This window comes from Tachypleus tridentatus, chromosome 2 (genome assembly GCF_004210375.1).
Source record: "Tachypleus tridentatus isolate NWPU-2018 chromosome 2, ASM421037v1, whole genome shotgun sequence".
NCBI lineage: Eukaryota > Metazoa > Arthropoda > Merostomata > Xiphosura > Limulidae > Tachypleus > Tachypleus tridentatus.
The window spans coordinates 116,730,410-116,751,256 of record NC_134826.1 but is presented as its reverse complement, the minus strand read 5'-3'; the positions used below and the strand labels follow the sequence as shown (position 1 = coordinate 116,751,256).

The 20,847-nt window shown below is 35.2% G+C and overlaps 1 protein-coding gene across 1 annotated transcript in view; it reads left to right on the top strand.

The window, feature by feature from the left end:
* The first annotated feature begins 4,799 nt into the window (after window positions 1-4,799).
* LOC143244905 (uncharacterized) overlaps window positions 4,800-20,847 on the top strand; it is a 27,797-nt gene continuing 11,749 nt past the window's right edge. Inside the window, exons 1-4 of the mRNA XM_076490413.1 lie at window positions 4,800-4,943; window positions 13,797-14,239; window positions 18,382-18,529; window positions 19,695-19,755. Of these exons, the coding sequence (XP_076346528.1) occupies window positions 14,078-14,239; window positions 18,382-18,529; window positions 19,695-19,755 (371 nt within the window). The 5' untranslated portion in view covers window positions 4,800-4,943; window positions 13,797-14,077. The remainder of the gene's footprint in view (window positions 4,944-13,796; window positions 14,240-18,381; window positions 18,530-19,694; window positions 19,756-20,847) is intronic.

Genomic DNA, 20,847 nt, shown 5'->3' with positions numbered 1-20,847 from the left:
TAACAGAGCTAAGTTTGCATATAAATTGTACCTCTCGCTCAAGATCTGAGTCTTCTTGTAGTTAAGCTTTATAGAGTGTGATAGCCCATGATTCTTATTTGATTCAATGACATGAAAAATAGCTTTTTATTTCTGGACACCACATTATATCTTCCGTGGAAGAAAGTCAGCTAGTTACTAATTAGTGAATCCATATTTTCTATACTCTCAAAACAGAAGAAGATAAAGTGATTTAATTTGTACTTATTATTTATTACAAAACTACTAAGGCTACCTGCTACCAATTATACTTTTAAACTACTGACCAGAAGGAAGAAAGGCAGTCAGTAGCGCCCTACCACTAATAATCGATGACTGTGAGTCAAATTTCATTCTCAAGCTTAAAATATAAAAACATTTTGTAGTGTCACGCGGATTCAAATGTGGCACGCCAGCTCTAAAATCCAGAACTTTAACGTATGGTTAACTTGTGCCAAACTTTTCGTAAAAAATCATGGATAAAAATTTATGTCTTTACAATGATTATGCTAAGAAAAGAGTTTGTTTGTAATTAAGCACAAAGTTACATAATGGGATCTCTGTGTTCTGTTTCTGTTAGAAACTCGGTTTCTAACGTTGTACTTCTGCAGTCATTCCGTTGTGTCACTGGGGAACGCTAAGGAAAGTGAATAAGAACAGGAAACGATCCAGGAGGCTCATCAATTTGACTACAAGACACAATATAATAAGATGGCTGTCCGATTACAGTGTGTATGTGTGTGTGTGTGCATATCGCCTCAGAAAACTCGCTGTATGACTTGGAAACCAAAGGTAAAAACGTCCTTTCTACTGCATTTTTGAGCTCTTAACTATCATCTTCAGTTGTGCAAAATGTAGATGCATTAAGCATTATACAAACTATCACTAGCCACACTTAACTGTGCAAATTTAGCAGCTATTATACAGTATCTCATAGATATCTCTTATAATGAAATTCTGCTCAATAGCTCAAAAAGTTATAAAGTTGTGGTAATTATACAATGTAGCAAATACATTACACGATAAAATATTACCTAGTACCTCAGGAAGCAAAGACTGAAACAGCTTTTGGGTTATGTTTTCGAAATTTTAGCTAGAAGCTCCAATTATGTCTACTGGCACCAGCTGTCCTAGTTTTTTGTTGATCCAGAGAAAATCAAACAGTGTAATGTAAACATTATATGGTGAACGTCAAATGATAGATTGGAAAGCAAAGATTGCATATTCCTTTCATTGGTTAGATGCTTGAACTAATGATTAGCCTATCTCTCTGATCTAAATTAAATCACAGCTAGCATGGTTTGGAGTTAATAGTTAGTGGTTCCGTGGAACTCCAGAACCGATTATTACCTCAACTCTGACGATTCTTTATCTGATTTATTCAAGACAGCCATATATATACTCTTATTTCTTTTATCTACATCTTTATGGTTATATTGTGATAAGGAAGAGCTTTTATCGTCTTCTGACTCAAATACATCCTCTTCTGACTCTTAATCAAGGAAGTTCACCAGAGGTTTATTCGTCATATGGATAAAACGGACCAATGTGTAAAGTGTATCTCATACATCAAAGGACCAACTCGTCAGATCACAATATGAAGTCTGTTCAAGCAAAAGCCAAGAAGCTTCTATGCTACTGGCACAAATAAAATCCACACTATACTATAGTCCACTATAGTACATTTTCTCCTTTACCTCTTTGTCGCAGTATCTTTTCTGACATATAACCACTTTTCCGAGCTGTTGAAACACAAATTTCTACATTTCCACTCATGCAGACCTCAACCACTCCTTATATTCATGAGAACACAGTGGTATGTTTATTCTAGGCTAAGGATCATACACCAGGTCTACAGAAGTGAAAGGTACTTGACCAGACATTAGCATATTCGGAAAATAACGTGTTGAACTTCGTTCTGTTGCATAATATGTCATAATGAAATACAGCAAATGACCATTCCGATCTGTTTTGTCTGGGATAATAAACTTAGCAGGCACGTGTTTGACAGTCTGCCTCACCTTTTCCCACTAACCCACCAACCATTTTCTTGTCTTCACCACGCTAAACACTTTACATAATACTGAGAACAATAGGCTGTTGAATTATGTTCATTGATCCAAATGGGTCTCTTCAGATTCTCCGAACAAGGCTTCCAATGTGCTGCCAGTGCATCAGATGTATCAACCTGTGGATATGTCGTAGCCCTTTCCTGAAATAGTCTAGAACTATTGTATATGTTTAAATAACCAGAAATGTCTGAAGCTATTCTATAGAGAGGAAAACCAATAACTGTTTGCAGAAAATTTTTATCTTTAAGATACCTTTCCCATTGGATGACCCACATCACGTAGTATTCACTCCAGTAATGAATGTACAAACTCAAATGCAGCCAAAGGAAATTCTGTTGAACAATAACACAAGTGCGAGTTAAAATTTGATGCCCCACTCTTATTAAAAATCTGGAAAATGTCGTGCCTCCAAACTCTTGTGAACACTAACTGTAACATAGCTGAAAACTACTGCTTAGCAGTTAGTGAAAATTATACAGCACACCTTCCTGCACTTATAATTGATTAGCCCTGTTTTATGTATCCTCAGTTTGAATCAGATGTGTTTTACATTGTTGCACAACAGGAAGTTTCAATACCAGTTGTGGATTCTTCTGTTGCTCTTCTTGAAATGCCTGAAGTGATAAACCCCTAACTCATATTTTAATATTATACAAAAATGGCTTTAACTTCTCCATGGCATTCATAGATGGTTACCTGAAAGTTTCACAGTTCTGATCAGAAATGCAAAGAACATTTAAAAATCAGTTAATGATTGACACTGGCAAACCGAATAACGGATTTGAGTTCCTATATAAACAATATAAAAATGCCAAATTAATCCGGGTAACAGCTTCCACGAAGACTATTATAGAATTAGCTATTATAAATAAAGTCAATGGATGTTTTAATAAAAGAAATAAATAAAACAAAACTAAAGTTTTGACAGACTATTGTGTTAGCACAACAATAGCATGGCTTGACAATTGTTTGATATCAGCTCTTCTTGTCAGAAATTTTAAAGTGTTCTGCAAACAAAAGGATGTTACAATGAATTTATTTTTTAGATTTAAGAGGCTCAATAAGTCTAGAGACTAGTAGCCTTGACAGAAGAGATTGACTCAATTGTGCCAAAAAAAAAAAAAAGAAGAGGAAAATGAAAGGATAAAGGAGAGCCCGACTAGTAACAAAGACAGGAATTGTATTTTCAAAACGGCTGGTATGAGTCTCAAAACTTTAATTAAAATAAAATACAGAACAACATTTCGACCTTCTTAGGTAATCTTTAGGTTAACAAAGACAGGAGCTGCATTTGCAGACTTGGATTTATAACTTTAATCTTCTGATGTTTTAACGAATATGATGGAAATGATTCTGAAAATAATGTAAAATCATATTTTGATTTACTCTTGCTTGTATTGTTCATGTAGTTGTACGGTAAGTTATTTATTATACAATAGCTGCTTCTCTACCCACTCCTTTTTCTTTTTAGATTTTGGAATTATAACTTCTGATGATGTTTTGTTTGTTTGTTTTTCGAATTTCGCACAAAGCTACTCGAGAATATAAGGGAATGATTTTTTCTTCAAATTAAATCAGGAATCTTATCAATCTAGAAAATTGTTAGTGAATTAAAACAGCAACAAAACGTTTGTTGTGTGTGATAAGAGGAAAATTACATTTCAAGATTGTTTTTGGATTTCGAGCAAAGCTACACGAGGGCTATATGTGCTAGCCGTCCCTAATTTAGCAGTGTAAGACTAGAGGGAAGGCAGCTAGTCATCACCACCCACCGCCAACACTTGGGCTACTCTTTTATCAACGAATAGTGAGATTGACCGTAAAATTATAACGCTCCCACGGCTGAAAGGGCGAGCATGTTTGGCGCGACGGGGATGCGAACCCGCGACCCTCAGATTACGAGTCGCACACCTTAACATGCTTGACCATGCCGGGCCACTTCTGATGATAAGTCAAAGTTCACAGATCATCATAAAGTATATAGATAAATAGAGAAGTATTGAAAAAATTGTGATCAGATGCAAGCCGATGAAAAGAATCCAGGAGCTTAATTTATATACTTTGATGGAAGAACTGATGGTAATTTTTTAGGAAAATAAACAGAAGACGTTGGTGATGTAGAATAAATGAATCGTTCTAAGAGACAACATAAAAGTTATAAAAGGAAGTATAAGGTAAAGAAGGAATCATCTTCATCTTTTTCTTTTAGTAATTCTATTCCTGTGACACCCTTATATAAACTGTCTTATATGATCACGCAAGAATTGAAGTTTATCTGAAAGTTGTGCTTTTGCACAATGGAAACACGAAAACATTTTTTCCTGTTGTTTTTCTCTGCACATGAAAAAACTTGTCAAAGTATGCAGGTTATCCATTATTAAATGCAATTTTCAATGACTAAATAAAGTTATTAAATAAAAGTTTGTTATTTTCACGATATATATTAATATTTTGAATAAATCTACCATGATTCGAAGACTAGAGGTGACCAGTTATTTTCAACATGATCTTTAGAATCAGCATCGTCAAATTAATCAAAAGCAGTTGAATTTTTTTCTGATAGCAGATAAATTTTTATTTTCTTCTTGTCGTCCAGTGAACAATACTTTAATTACTTATATAGGTTTAGACATATATTCAAAAATAGACAAATAGTTAAACTTTTGAGCATTTGTGAAGTGCTGGCCACCACTGCTTCTGACATTCAGTAATTTTTTATTTATCTATCAAAAAATACTTCAAACTCTAAAATTGTATTCTAGTTTGGCAATTAGATTTGGAGAACACTTTGTGAAGATAAAATATAAAAATCCACTAGATGTCACTATCTATCCCATGTGGAGAAAGTTGAAGGTAGTATTAGACATTATAATGTTATTATCTGAAATTATTATTAAGTAGCATTACTTTGCAACAATAACACTATCACTGATACTTTTAGTTTGGGTCTTATCTCAGTTTTAATTCAAGTTTTATAAAGAGATTAGATTTCATTTTTTAACACATCCTATGTGACTTGTATTGTTTATAGCCCCTATCAATGTCTTGAACCACGTGTGGTTCGTAATAATAGAGATCACAAAATTCAGTTCAAACAACATTAAAACATTTACTACTGATTGCTAAGTTTGCACACGTGTTAGATTTACAAGGAAAGAAAATACGGGCAAAAGTTTCCGTTTGTATTTCATATTTTTTTTTTACAGTCCATAAAAACAGCATGGTATATTTCACACGAAATTTTTGTAGAATAGGGTCATTCCATGTCAAAGCATCCAGATTTTGGACAATTTTCCAGGTGACCCCCTCAGAACGCCTTGAAAAAATTCACATGTACTCATCTACCCATATTATGAAAAATTGACAAAAATTAGATCAATATCTTTAATAGTTTCTGATTTACAGCCCTGTAAAATTTAATTAGTTTTTTTTGGCAAATTCATTTTTGGGCAACTTTGGCTCCTTAAAGCTGCAAGAGTAATGGTGGTAGAAGGCTGAAATTTGCTACACTGACTGAATTAATATCACAGAATTCAAAAATGATCTTTCTCAGGATTTTCATAGTGAGGCAGTAAAATCACCTGAAAACCCAAAATCTTAAAAAACATTGGTTTATTTAATAAGCCATAGCTCTAAGACTTAATATGATACAAAGCTGAATTTTGTTTTCAAATTTCCTATAACATATCAGTTGATAAATCAGCAATTGTAATTAAAAGTCTATTAGATCTCCTGTAAAAAAATTTAGTTGCATGCAACCTTTTATGATTTAGCTAAAAATAGTCCTACTTCAGGCCGCAGTTTGACCACGCGTGAACCCATGGTGATCTGTGAAGGGGAGGAGAGGATCCTGGTGGTTGAGGGGTCCAACCCTAACACACCACTTTGGCCTTGAATTCCTGTAGACAGACAGCTTTTGGGTGGCCCCCCTTGGGTCAATTGGCTGGTCCACTTGGGCTAGAGTCAATCAAGCACCAGTGTTGGAAGTTCTCAACGGGTGTTGTGGACATTGTGCCTGATGCTGGTGTTTGGTTATAGTACTCACGAAACCCTGGCGTTGCTGCATTGTCCTTGCATGACACTGTAGTCCGTCCCCTCGTAGAGCTCCATGGTGGGTGGGGTCAGTTTGTACAAAATTTTTTTCTTTTTCCTATGGATCCTCCTTCAAAAAATTTAAATAAAATAGTGAAAAAACGAGTCAATATGTAAGCGACCATGTCTTGAAGACTCTGAGCAGCAATCTACAACATCTGTAACACATGTACCTCATTTTTTTATATTACATTCTCTTTCAGAAATACCTTTAGGGCAATTGCCCCCCTTTTTTATTCAGAAGGGACTAGAAGGTCTTGCTGGCTCTCCAAAGTCAGTAAAGAAGCTTCGATCTGGAGATATATTAGTTGAAACATCCACAACCCACCATAGTGAACTCCTCTTTAATTAACAGCAATTACAGATATACCTATTGAGGTTACCCCTCATGCTACCTTGAATTTATCACGAGGAGTTATTGTTGAGAGGGATTTGAAGAATGTACCCGAGTCAGAGATTCTCACTGGTCTCTTCACTCAAGGAGTTTCTGCAGTGAGGCGCACCTCCACTCGCAAAGATGAAGTTACACTGCCAACAGATACCCTCATTTTGACATTTACATCATCACGTGCACCTGCCACCATCAAGGCAGGTTATCTAATTTGCAGGGTACAGCCATACATTCCAAACTCTCTCCGATGTTTCCAATGTCAGAGGTTTGGCCACTCAAAGACATCATGTCATGATCAGTGATGTCGAGAAACCCACTTGTTGAGAAATTTATATTTCTTCGGTCACCGAAGAAGGTCGAAACGTTGTTCGCTCTTCTATGTAAAATATTTTCTCAACCCAAACGAGCCGTTTTTGCATATAAACATCATGTCGCAGTTCCCTGACATGTGCTTGTTGTGGTGGCAAGACCACGATGTCTATGAATGTGACATGGACCCACATTGCATCAACTGCAATGGTTTTCACCCTTCTTATTTTTGTTCTTGCCCAAAATGGTTGGAGGAAAAAGAGGTGCAGTGTTTGAAAACAACTCATAACATTCAGTGATGACGAGAAACCCACTTGTTGAGAAATTTATATGCAAAAACGGCTCGTTTGGGCTGTGAACCTGACGATGACCGAAGAAGGTCGAAACGTTGTTAGCTCTTCTATGTAAAGTGTTTTCCCAGCCCAAACGAGCCGTTTTTGCATATAAATAAACTCATAACATTAGTTATCCTGAGGCTTGTATATTGCTGCCCGCCACTCCATCTCGGACATATGCTGCTGCACTTCTTTCTACAACTACAGTGGGAGTGCAGTCAGATCTCTCTGTGCTTCCAAGAGAATTGTTTTCAAAACAAATAAAAAGCCTTTTGACCTCCATGGTTAAAAAGGTTGATGAATCGACTTCCACACCCATCTCTGTTCCTCCCATACATTCCAACAAACCTAAAGATCCATATCCTTCAGTTTCAAATACAGGCATTTCTTCTGATACATCTTTTTCTCTTACCCCAAGAGGCAAAACAATCATTCGTTCGCGTCCTCAGTACATTGGATTCCCCTTTCAATAACACAGACCTGCCCAATCGACCCAGGGCAGGATCCATGGAGGTTGATAGACCTCCTCCGACTAAGGACAGTAAGGAAAAAAGACGTGGTTATAAACAGAAGGGTTCTCCAGCCACTTCACCTACCCGTCATTAAAAATGGCCACCTTGATACAATGGAACTATCGAGGTTTACGTTCTAATCTGGATGATATTAAAACACTGATTGCTTCCTTCCATCCTGTATGTCTTTCCTTAAAAGAAACATTTCTAAAACCTGCTGATACAGTCACCATTCAGCAGCTTTCTCTGTACAGAAATGACAGGCTGTGTGATGGACGAGTACATGGAGGGGTGACACTATTGGTTGATCAGCATGTGCCCAGCCTGTCTTTGTCACTCAACACACCCTTGGAGGTCATTGCCATCCATGTTTCCTTGGGTCATACCATCACTGTTTGTTCTCTCTACCTGTCCTCTGGAGAAACATATGATCAATCAGACCTTGATGCTCTTGTTGAACAGTTGCTGCCTCCCTTTTTGCTCCTGGGGGACTTTAATGGACATCACCCCCTCTGGGGAAGTGCTGTTATTGATGGGAGGTGTCGCTCTGTAGAGCATATGCTCTCTGATCACAACCTTTCTCTTTTCAGTACTGGTTCTTCCACTTATTTTTATGCACCTAGTCAGTCCTTTACTGCTATTGATTTCTCAGTTTGCTCCCCTTCATTATTCTCCCATTTTTCATGGAGGGTTGACAATAATCCACTAGGCAGTGATCATTTTCCTATACTTTTGAGAGAGACTGGCCATGGTCATGCCACCCTACCCACGTGCTCCAGTGGAAGCTGGATCAGGAAGACTGGTCCACTTTCTCTGCTCTCACAGAACTTGATCCTGTCATCATGAATTAGCCATCAATAGACGACTGTGTGGCAGCTGTAACTGGCTGTATTGTACAAGCAGCTGCTCAGTGTATTCCTAAAACCTCGACATGTTTTCCATGATATCCTCGTCCATGGTGGAATCCTGCTTGCCACTTAGCACGGAAGGCTCAAAAACAGGCCAGGGATACTTTTCGTAGATATCTCACACTTTCGAACCGCGTCGTTTTCCAACGGGCCTGTGCACATGCTAGGTGGATAAGACGTCAAAGCCAGAAGGAATCTTGGATTAAGTTCACAACTAGCATATTTTCTACCACCAGTTCCAAGGTCATATGGGACAGGATTCAGAAGGTCAGTGGGCACTACAATTTTGTCCCCCTCTCGACCTTACTCTCTGATGGTCAGGAGGTGGCTGATGTCCGGAGCGTCGCTGATACTCTAGGTGAAAGCTTTTGCCGGGTATCTAGCACTTCTGCTTGTTTCTCCACCTTCTTGGCCATCAAGATTCGGGCAGAGCGTTCACCTCTTTCCTTTCGAACTGACTGTCTCTTTTATTATAATTGTCTCTTTACACTGGTGGAACTGAAAATGGCCCTTCATTGGTTTGGCAGTACATCTGTTGGACTTGATGATGTACACTGTGACATGCTGCACCATCTATCTCATGCTTCTCTTGATGTCCTTCTAATTGTCTTTAACCAGATCTGGCAGGAGAATGTTTTTTCTGATGCCTGGTGCCAGGCTGTTATTTTGCCTTTCTCTAAGCCAGAGAAAGATCCCAAGATTCCTTCAAACTACCATCCAAATGCTTTGATTAGCTGTCTCTGTAAGACCTTAGAAAGGATGGTTAATGCTCGTCTTGTTTGGTTCCTTGAATCAAACAACCTTCTCTCGCCCACCCAGTGTGGGTTCTGATGACATCACTCCACCACAGACCACCTAATTCGACTTGAAACATCAATCAGAGAAGCCTTTCTCAAACACCAACATCTTGTATCAATATTCTTTGACATTGAAAAGGCTTATGACACAACATGGAGGTGTGGCGTTTTGCGAGACCTCCATACATATGGGTTACGTGGCCATTTACCCATGTTTATTAAAATTTTTTTAATGGACAGGAGATTCCAAGTTCGTGTGGGTTTGACACTTTCCTGTTCTTTTGTATAGGAACTTGGAGTCCCTCAAGGCTGTGTTTTGAGTGTCACACTTTTCAGTATAAAGATAAATGCCATAACTGAACAACTCCCTCTCACTGTTGCATTTGGGCTGTATGTCGACGACTTTTACAGCTCGTGTCAGTCGTCAAACATGAGATATATTGAGCGGCAACTACAAACTGCCCTCAATTGTGTACTGAAGTGGACTATGGTGAACGGCTTTAATTTTTCTTGTTCTAAAACCGTTTGCATGCACTTTTGCCACCAACGGGGTATTCACCCTGATCCTGAACTTCATATTGGTGAAGTTTCGCTGCCAGTGGTCCCTGAGACCAAGTTTTTGGGGCTTATCTTTGACCATAAGCTGACCTTTGTACCACACTTAAAGCAGCTACTGGTCAAATGCACAAGAGCACTGAACATCCTTCGTGTCCTCTCTACTGCCAGTTGGGGAGCAGATCGATGTTCTGTGTTAAAGGTATATTGTGCTCTTATTTGATCAAAACTCGACTATGGATCAATGGTCTATGGCTCTGCCAGACCCTCGGCCTTAAAGATGCTGGACTCCATTCATCACCAAGGACTTCAACTCTGCACTGGAGCTTTCCGCACCTCCCCAGTTCAGAGCCTATATGTGAAATGTCACGAACCTTCTCTGCACCTTCGCCATTTGCAACTATCTTTACTATATTCTTTGAAACTTCATTCCTTACCAAAGCATCCCACCTGGGATGTGTTTTCCTTCCTCAGTGGGCCGTACTTTTTCAGAACAGACGATCTGTCATTGCTCCTTTTGGCCTTTGCATCCAGGTGCAATTGGATGAATTGGATCTGTCCTTGGATAACATTGCAGAATCCACAGGTCAGCCTATCCCACAATGTCTTATTACAGCCCTCAAATGTGACTTTTTTTTCAGTCATCTGAAAAAGGCAGATACTCCAGATTGGAAGTACTGTCTTTTATTTAATGAACATCTTTCAAACAATCATTACGTTCCAATTTATACAGATGGTTTCAAATCAGGTAATTCAGTGGGCTCTGCTATGGTTTGCTGCGGTTCTGTGGTTGCGCACAGAATTCCCTCTACAGCTTCTGTGTTCACTGCTGAACTGTATGCCATATCTCTTGCCCTGGATCTTATTGAAGCTGAGCAGTACTCTAACTGCACTATTTATACTGACTCGCTTAGTTCTCTACTGGCCCTGGAATCACTACACGTTGGCTCACACCCTGTTCTCACTGATATTCAAAACCGACTGGCCCATTTCTCATTAACTGCTACTTCTATCCAGTTTTTCTGGATACCAGGCCATGTTGGTATTCACGAGAACAAGCTTGCAGACACGGCAGCTAAATCTATCTGCTCAGGCACTATCACCACTGTGCCTATTCCGTACATGGACTATGGTCCTGTATTTAAGGCTCGGCTCCATGCCAGCGGGGAGTCCATTTGGAGTGAGCAACGCAACAACAAGCTTTTTCAAATAAAACCCTATATTGGGCTTTAGCCATCTTGCTTCCGTAAGGTTCGGAAGGAGGAAGTTGTTCTAACTAGACTACGCATTGGTCACAGTTTTTTAACTCATCATTTTCTTTTATCTGGAACTGTTGCACCAGTGTGTAGTTTGTGAAACACTCAAATCACTGTAAGCCACATTTTACTTTCTTGCCATCGTTACGACTTTCAACGATGGCACTATTTTAAACATGTTTTTTCCCAGGGCTTATCTGTGACATTGGACAGTGTTATTGGTGATGGTGACACTGTCCACCTTGATAAAGTTTTTAGTTTTTTAATGGCCATTAATCTTTTTAATCTCATTTAAATGTTGGATATTTATTCATCACACCTTTTTAATTGTGGTTCAAAGTTTTAATCTCTCTAGTTCAATTTGAAATTGGAAAATGGCCAGAACATTATATAACTCAACACCAGGACTGGAAAGGCTAACTTCAGGTGACTAACGCTGCTGTTTGAACTATCCGTTTGAACTACTTGTTAGTCGTCCTGGCGAGTTGTTATTCCAATTTTGCTGCATGTCTTTTAAACCTTTATTACTTTACCCTTTGGTACTGGCCATAATGACACATAACCCAGAACCAGGACTGGAAAGGCCAACTTCAGGTGACTGACGGGGGTTCTGGTACTTACCTGTTAGTCTTCCTGGTGGGTTATATTCATTATCATTCTGCTAGAGAAAGTATTTTACAACTTCTTTTACTCTGCTTTCACTCTTAACATTGTAAACTAGGTGTCAACATTGGTTTTATGCTTTTTCTGTTTTTCAATGATGTTTTGTTTTACCTTCATTTCTTTTTCTGTATTTTACTACATTTAATTTGTTTTTACCTTTTTACTGGATGTTTGGCACAGATAGCCTAACTGCTTTGTGCCATAAAACACTAAATCAGTCAATCAATCTAGATATTATTAGGAATGGCACCAGCCTCTACAGGAGCCTACTTGTAATACTGGACCAGGTTTGATACTCAGCTATCCCTTTAGGTTGAATATAGTTATTTTTTTTATTAATATTGGTTCAGTTCATTGTTCATGAAAGAGCGTCCTTTGTATTCACATAATTCCAAATGCAGAATGATCTCATCCTGAGTCCTTGGTAGAACACTATTTGTTCCACATACTTCCATGGGTAAGCATAATTTACTTTACCTTCATAGTTGAGGAGTGAGGATGAGTGTCCACAATTCTATATTGAATGAGTTCCTTGTTTTTCAGGTTGAGTATTGCATACAGCATGGCATCATTCCAAGTATGGGGTGTTGATTTTTGGACTTCTTCAGGTTGATGAGAGGGTTTGTTCATTTTGGTATTGCTTACGTTCTTGTCATGATTCTGCTGGTTTGGAATGAATCACTCAACAGTTGTAAGTTGGAGTCCTCTCAGAAATGTATATATTGTGGTACAAATGCTCTCATCATCAATGTGAGATTCAGGGGCCTTGGCCCTATAATTTCAAATTCCTCAGCAGTGGGACTGGCCAATGGTGATGACAGATTATATCAAATTTCACCAGCTGTGCATGTAAGTTCATGGTGAAAAGCATAACTGTTTTAAATGTGGTGCAGTTCCTCCACTAAGATGCTAATCTTCTATTTATTTTTGCACACTTACAATTTATACAGATATAATTTGTATGGATAGATATCCTTACTGGCCCCTTTACCTTATCAGTGTGAAATTCTAGCTGTTGTGTGAGGTATGTATTGTAAGTTAGCATTTCTTAAATAAAAAAGTATTTCTAATAATATCTCTGTTCACACTCTTCCATCCTGCCTTTCTATTAAGAACTAGTATTAAACTTCAAATTGGATTGGTCTTGGAAAAATGACAATATTATCTTGAGGTGCTTATACACAGTACCAGGATCGAGGGTGCATTGATGTGAGTAGAGAGTGTTACAAAACGTATTGCCAAGAGCAGTTAAGTGGGTATTAAACGGCTGGAGCAAGAAAGAAAAAAATCAAACCAGTGCTCAGATAAGCAAAGAAAGAAACTAACAATTGAGTAATATCTTTGTTGTGTGAAAAGTGGTTTAGTATTATTAGGAATACACTTTTGAAATAAGGATATGATAATTTTGAAGACTTTCCAGTGGTTTTAAACTGTTATATTTTCCTCATGCAAATTTTTTATTTAACATTAAAACTTAAAACTCAACCTAAGTCATGAAACAAACCATTAACCTTTAAATTGGCAAGCTGTTTATTATTAGTAGAATCAACAGTGATTCTTACTGAGTAATTTTATGTTTTTTGGTTTTTTTTCCTATTGCATCACTCACTGTAATGAACTGATCAAAACATTTTGATGAAATCACTCCTTTTCTAAACAAAAGCATAGAAAACCCAAGCATAATTAATGGGAGTAATTTAAATATTGGCAGCATTTTTGTTTTAAGTTTTATTGTCACTTTTTTGTTATTAGCAATACCTACAAGCAACTTAGTTTGTATAAAAATGTAATAGCTCCATACAGACCTCATTGATAAAAATAAAGAAAATACTACAAAAGTACGTGTGAAACGTTATTCATATTAACATTATATATTTATTTTCTCTAGTGTTAGAATGGTGAAAACAAGGAAAGGAAGCAAAACAAATGATTTGCCAGTGAAGAAATTAAAATCGGCAGAAGTTAGTAATATCCCAGAAAGTGTGGAGTCGCACAAGGACAGTGAATGTGACTTCGAAGCAGCAGATATTTCTTTGAAAAAGTTGCAGTTAGAGAAAAAAACTAAAGAAAAAGAAATTTTAGAAGATAAAACAGATTCAAACAAGGACAGGCTCAACAGTCAGCTTATAACAGAAGGTAGTCAGCAAACAGAAAGCATTGTTTATACTGATGAAGATTCTGCCCCCTGATGAAGTAACATTTTCATCGGGCAAAGAGGCAGCTTTAACCTCTGCTAAAGAAGCATCAAGATTAGCAAAAGAGGTTATAAATAAAACAAAACAAAAGAGAAGAGATGTTCATTCTCGAAATATTGCCCAAAAAGAACAGAAAGTAAGTACATGTGCTACAACATTGCAGTTAATGAAAATATTTTGCATTAATTGAGAGCTAAACAAGAAAATAATAAAGGAGATCGATTATAGTGGATCTATGTTTTTTGGAGTGTTTTTTTAAACTCGTAATGCTTCTATGTCCAGTTCATGTGTATTGGGTTCTAATGTATAATTCACATTGTAACTATCGTTTGCTATTTTGTTCAACCTGATTTTTGTCTATATGTTGTGTTATGGTAACTAGGCTACATCTGTAGCATTCATTTCAGTCAAAAATGCATGGTTTATTATATTTTGTTTTTCTTTGGGTCACAGAGAACAGGAAAATAATAGTTGAATCACTCCTAACAATCTATAACTCATATTATTTCATACTACACAAATTAAGTTTTTTTTTTGTATTTGTTTTTACTCAGGATTGTTTTCTTAGCTGTTAACAAAATATCTTATTATATTTGGAAATTCAGTACATTGTAAAAAATTTATTTTCAAGTGTTTTAGAACAATTAACTAAGGAAGATCAATTACCTGTTTTCAAGTTGAAGTTTTATAAGTGTGTGTAACATCAGAGGCTGTTAGTACCTATCATGTAAATATTATGTTTACAAACAGTTAGGTAGCTTTTTTTAAGTTTCACAAACAAACTATATGTACAAAATTCTATTTGTGTTACCCGTCACTCAGAGTAATATGTCAGTGGGTGTGCTGCATCATGTTAGACGTTTGTAGCAGGTAGCAAAATTTAAATGTAATTAGATCCATAGTAGTAAATTGAAACTAGAGATGAGACAAATATTTGATCAAATATCCTTTCCACTTTAATATTGCACCACCACAGATGAAAACTGATTGCATATTAGTTTTTCAACACATTGGATAATCAAATAAAATTTTTATCAATTAATTATCTAACAGTATTATGTAGATGTAATATTACTTGCATATGTGTTGCACATAACAAGTATTGCATTATCATGCCTCCTTATGCTTTCTAAGAGTTTTTGAGTATAGTAGCATTTTATCCAATATTTGAGAGTGGGAGCCTTGGTAGTTATTATTTAAAGAAATATTATGTCTACACATTGATTTTCTATTGTATGCCATACGCAATCACAGTAGTGGCAGATACTGTAATAATATGAATAATATAAACAACAGTTTCTTCAGCAGACTGGGAGTGCCAGCACTGTGTCATGCAACCACGTGTCACGGGAGAATTTAAAATAACCATTCATACAGAATAGTGCATTTCCATTTACATCCTTATTAAATTTTCAAAACTGGTTTACTACTGTACTATAGTGCAGTGCAGCTCATATGTAAAGATAGTTTTCAGTATGTATGGCTACATCTGTTATATAATAAGAATTTATTGGATATCAGGTGTAAAACATTCAATGAAAACAAATATTTGTGTGATCCCTAATAGCAACCAAAATTCAGTCATGAAGCTATTTTCATATCACTTTGGAATAAAGGTGGGTGATTTACTTCATTAATTAATTATCTATGAGCATTGATTATGATCAAAATCATAATAAAATTTGTTAAGGTCATAAAAATAACCAGTTAGGGTTTCTGATTATCACAATTTTGAATTATTCTAACCATCCAGTAATGGAAATTGTGATTAAATCTTTAAATGTCATAAAAATAACCAACTAATTGAAATTAATGTTTTTGGTTTTTGCTCTATACAATTATTCCAATTGTCTATTAATTGAATTTTAATCAAAATTAGTGATTCCAACTACCCAGTAATTTAAGTACTACTAATATAAAATTTCCTTACTAATTTTAATTAATTGAAGTCTGTTCAGTTTTTATTATAGTCACAACTCATGAAAGTAACTAATGGAAATTAATGTTTCTGATTATCTCTATATTTAGTTATTTAAATTATTCATCCAGGTAATCTAAACACTGTTATTATGTTTACTTTTATAAACACAAAACAACACAATTGGCTTTCTGTGCTCCGAGTATTTCCCTCCATTAGGTAACTCACTCCATCAGCTTTATCTTACTGGTGCTATGTTTTCAGAAAGAAACTCATCTCTGTTATTTATCTCCAATACCCCAGCTAGCAGCTTCTTAATGTACTATTCTAGCCCTTTCTTGCACAGAGAAGTAAATAAAAGGTTCTGAAGTTAACATTTTACTGACCTGAAATGTATTTCAGAAAGTTTAATCATACCTCTGCACAATCTCCCATTCTTCCTCCCCACTTCCAGTGTATTTCTTATGCCTTATTGAGAATTAGTCTGTTTAAAGTCTAGTGTTCATTAGAATTACTGTGTGGAGGATTTGTCACCCTCTCATTGCTAAAGGGCTATAGTGTGATTATGATTGCATCATAGGCTGGCACAATGCATACAAGTATGTGTATGGATGGAACCTTTGGTCAAGCACTTGTGAAGTGCTCAAAAATCTTCACAGCAGTGATGTGATGAAATAGCTCTTTGTTGTGCAGAGAAATGAGTGACAGAAATACATTTTCAGTCAAGGGAAATGTTAGCAGTTGTGATATTAAGTAATGGAACATGTGTAACAGCAACTGATATCTAGCTTACAACATCAAAAATCCATGATAAGAAGGCACTGGTTTTAGAACATCTCAAGTTAGATCCCTCTTCTTTTTCTTTTTTTTCTCTCTGAGTATTGCATCATATATATTTTGAATTGTTTAAGAAATGAGAAGTTTTTATTGATACATATGTACTGAAATTTACAACATGTAAGAAACTATGAATTGACCAATTTGAATATGTATGTATTTGTTCCTAACAACCATACTTTAAAAAAAGAATGTAACATGATAATTTTGTCAACTGAAAATGGTTCAATTAGATCATTCTAATAAGTGTGAAACAAGTAAATGTTTATTGAGTTATTTTTCAGCATGTTCATTATTTAAGCTTTCATATTTATTGCCATTTTATTCCAGAGTCATGGAATTATAGGACTTTGTACATTCATTTAATGAATTTCAGTGCTTGAAATGAGATAGTCAGTAATATATTCTTGAAAGCTTATGGACATATCATGTGAGTGAAGGGTATTAAGATATGAGATCATACACTTATGTAAATTGTATTATTATTTTTCTTGCACTTTGCTTATATATATCCAATATTCCATTATCATTTCAAAAACAGAGCATAGAAGTGATATCTTGTGTAAAGATAAGGTGCAGCTTGTAAAATTCTTATTGCAATCAAATTGTCAAGTCTTCTAATTAGGTTGCCAATACAACTTATCACTTAATTTTTCTTGTTTTAGAAATTATCACTCAGTTTGTGGAAATGTGATCTCTGACTTAGGTTTTCATATTCCTGTTGCTTTTACTGCCATATTTCCACAAAATTTTTGGTGCTACTATTGTGTGTTCTTCAGAAATATTTATGCTATAGCATGTTCTCCATGGAGATATTATCATTATTGTTTTAGTGATCCACTAAAATATAATTTCTTGCTGAATGATTTATTTCTATCCACATTTTTGTTTAGAAAATAATAATAATTTAATAAGTTGTGTGTTCTAAATGAGAATTTTAAATATAGATTATAATTGTGTTAAGTTTGATTGTTGGAACATGTTTGATTTTGATTATATTTGCCCCAAAAATATTAGGTTTTTTGTTTTATTTACTTTTTTGGGGTAAAGGAATTGTTTATAATAATTGGCACCAGTTGCAAATAAACAAATGTTAAAACTGAGATGATGATAGCATGCTATGGTGTAAATATGTGTACAAAATTTGCACAGTATAGTTGCACCACAATTGCTCTGTTTAGATTTTAGCACAGAGGACATCAAAAATAGGTTACATTACCAAAGAAGTGTCAGTAACTAGTCACATATAATACCTAACTAATGTTATAATTTCACAATGAATTCAAGATCATTTAGTGTTCTCATTTTCTCAGGCACGAATTTGATGCTATACCACATTAATAATTGAGTTTTAGCATTATTGTAAGACATACTTCTGTCTATTCAAGTGGATGCAATTTTTATGGGATATCAATCAGTGTTGTGTATTTGGGAACAAGGTGTTTTTGTGTATATTTTACATTTTTAATTTGTGTATTTCTTAATGCATATGAAATTACTGTAAAGTAACATTTATTTTCTAGAGACAAAGGATAGAGGCATTAGAACACAAAAGATTTCCGTGTGATCTGATTGAGAATCTAGATAATTTACCTGCAAAACTAAGCATAACTGTACCTCAAAATAAATTGCATACTGTAGGAAAGCCAAAAAAGAAAAAATTTGAGGAAGGTATGTTTCCTATAATCTTCAGCTGGTGTAGTTTTATAAAAATAAAATGAACTCCAGTGATGTTATAATTGATTATACATTTTACTTTTGTTATTGTTATGCCCACATATAGTTCAAAGTGTATATATGAATGTGTGTGTGTGTCTATATGTATATAAAATCACATTCTGGTCTTTGGTTTCTTTGAGTGAGAAGGATTATTTTTCGTAAATTACAGTGTCTTGCATGTGCTTTAAGTTTTAAATGTCATTGCTATTTTGCTTAAAAAAACCTTTATTAACAAGTGAAGATGTAAAATAATAATGTCCAGAAAAATAAATTTGTCAATAAATTAATAATGCACTTCTGAGACAATAACTCACCTCGGCAAACAGATTGTCTTTCTCACTACATCTGCCAAAGAGGTTTATATGCCAATAGCCTTTAAGGCTGTCATAAGTGTCAAATTTTGTAATTGGTTACTTGTGATTATGTAAACAGCTCATAACTGTGATTTAAATGTATTTACTACATTTTTATATAACTTAGAAAATGTTGAAATTTGTTTATGCCATCATTTTCCAAATTTGTATATTTTATTCATTGCTACTTTTGTGTCAGGGCCCAGCATAGCCAGGTGGTTAAGGCACTTAACTCATAATCTGAAGGTTGTGGGTTCAAATCCCCATCACACCAAACATGCTTGCCCTTTTAACCATGGGGGCATTATAATGTGACAATCAATCTCACTATTCGTTGGTAAGAGTATCCCAAAAGCTGGCGGTGGGTGGTGATGACACGCTGCCTTCCCTCTAGTCTTACACTGCTAAATTAGGGATGGCTAGCGCAGATACCCCTTGTGTAGCTTTGCACAAAATTCAAAACAAACGAAACTTTCATATATAATACATTTATAGCACTAATAATAGCTATCTGTTTGTTAAATTGAATACTTTTTATTTCATTCTGTAAAATGAAAAATTCTTTATTTTCTTAATTTTACAACAGATTTATTTTAACTTCTGGTAATTTCATATACCTTTTTAGATTATAAAATTGTTTGAAAACTTTAAGTGAAATACATGTTGTGTCAAATTGTTTTCCACTGGCAATATTTTATAAATAAAGCTTGTAGAGTTATTTCCATAACATGTTAGCCTTTTATTAACTAGACTTGATTTTATAGATGATGAACTAAATCCAGTTGAGAAAACAATGTATTCGGAAGAGTTTATTAGTCTACATGGGTAAGTTAAACAACTTGTAATTGAATTGTTCTTACCTGTATCTTTACAATAATGAGAACTATTTGAAACTTCCCACTTGAATTGCCTCTTCCTCTAATAAGAGACTGTCATGCTTTATAGTCAAATTAGAATCAGTTTACTCTAAGTAATAATTTATTACTCTATGAATGTGTACATTAAAAAATAATTAACATATCCAATGTTACAAAAAACAGGCTAACACTGCACTTCTTTTGTGCAGATGTAGACTCAAAATAATAAACATTTTCACTTTGTCACAAAACTAAAAGTTGCTTATGAGCTGTGTATTAGCTATACTTATGAAGATAGCTTGCTCTTGGCTTTTGTAGGTATGATACGGCCATGGTAAGATATTTATGTGACATTGTTGGGAATTCTGTTTCTGTGTATGGTAATATGGAAAGACATGTTGGTCACTAAAATATCTAAATATCTATGGTCACTTTCAAAAGTGTTCATGTTACAGGTTTTTTTTTCACTTTATAATGTATTTACATGATAGACATGGCTTTTATCTATAAAATCGATTAAAAAAAAGGGTGTGAGACATAAATATATTTTTTTTTTCTCTAAAGAAATATGTAATTGTTTTTGACATTCATAAATATCTTCATGCTATAGTTTTCTGTGTCTATGAATATGTAAATGAAACACACAAACAATTACTTAACTTCAAATTTGGAAGTTTTTTTCTCTTTGAAAATTAGTTATTTTATATTTTTCATTGTATATTAGAAACTTCAAGTTTTAAAGTGCCTGTAAGAGTAATTTAAGGAAAGTTTCACTGAGCCATGCCATTTACCCATGACAAGTTCAAGCTGTGTAAATTAAAGTATTTTCCTCTATCAAACCATACTGAATTATAATTTATGATGTTTGTAATAAACCTGTAAAACTTAAGAACTTAGAAAAACAGAGTGAAAAATAATTGAAAATAATCCCAAAACCCAAAGAGTGAGAGAAAATTGTACCCTTCAGCCATTATTGGTATATTTTAATGTACATTTTCGTCAGTCACTTTTTACAGTTTTGTCATTTTTTTATTCATCTAAAGTCTTTCATGACAAAATA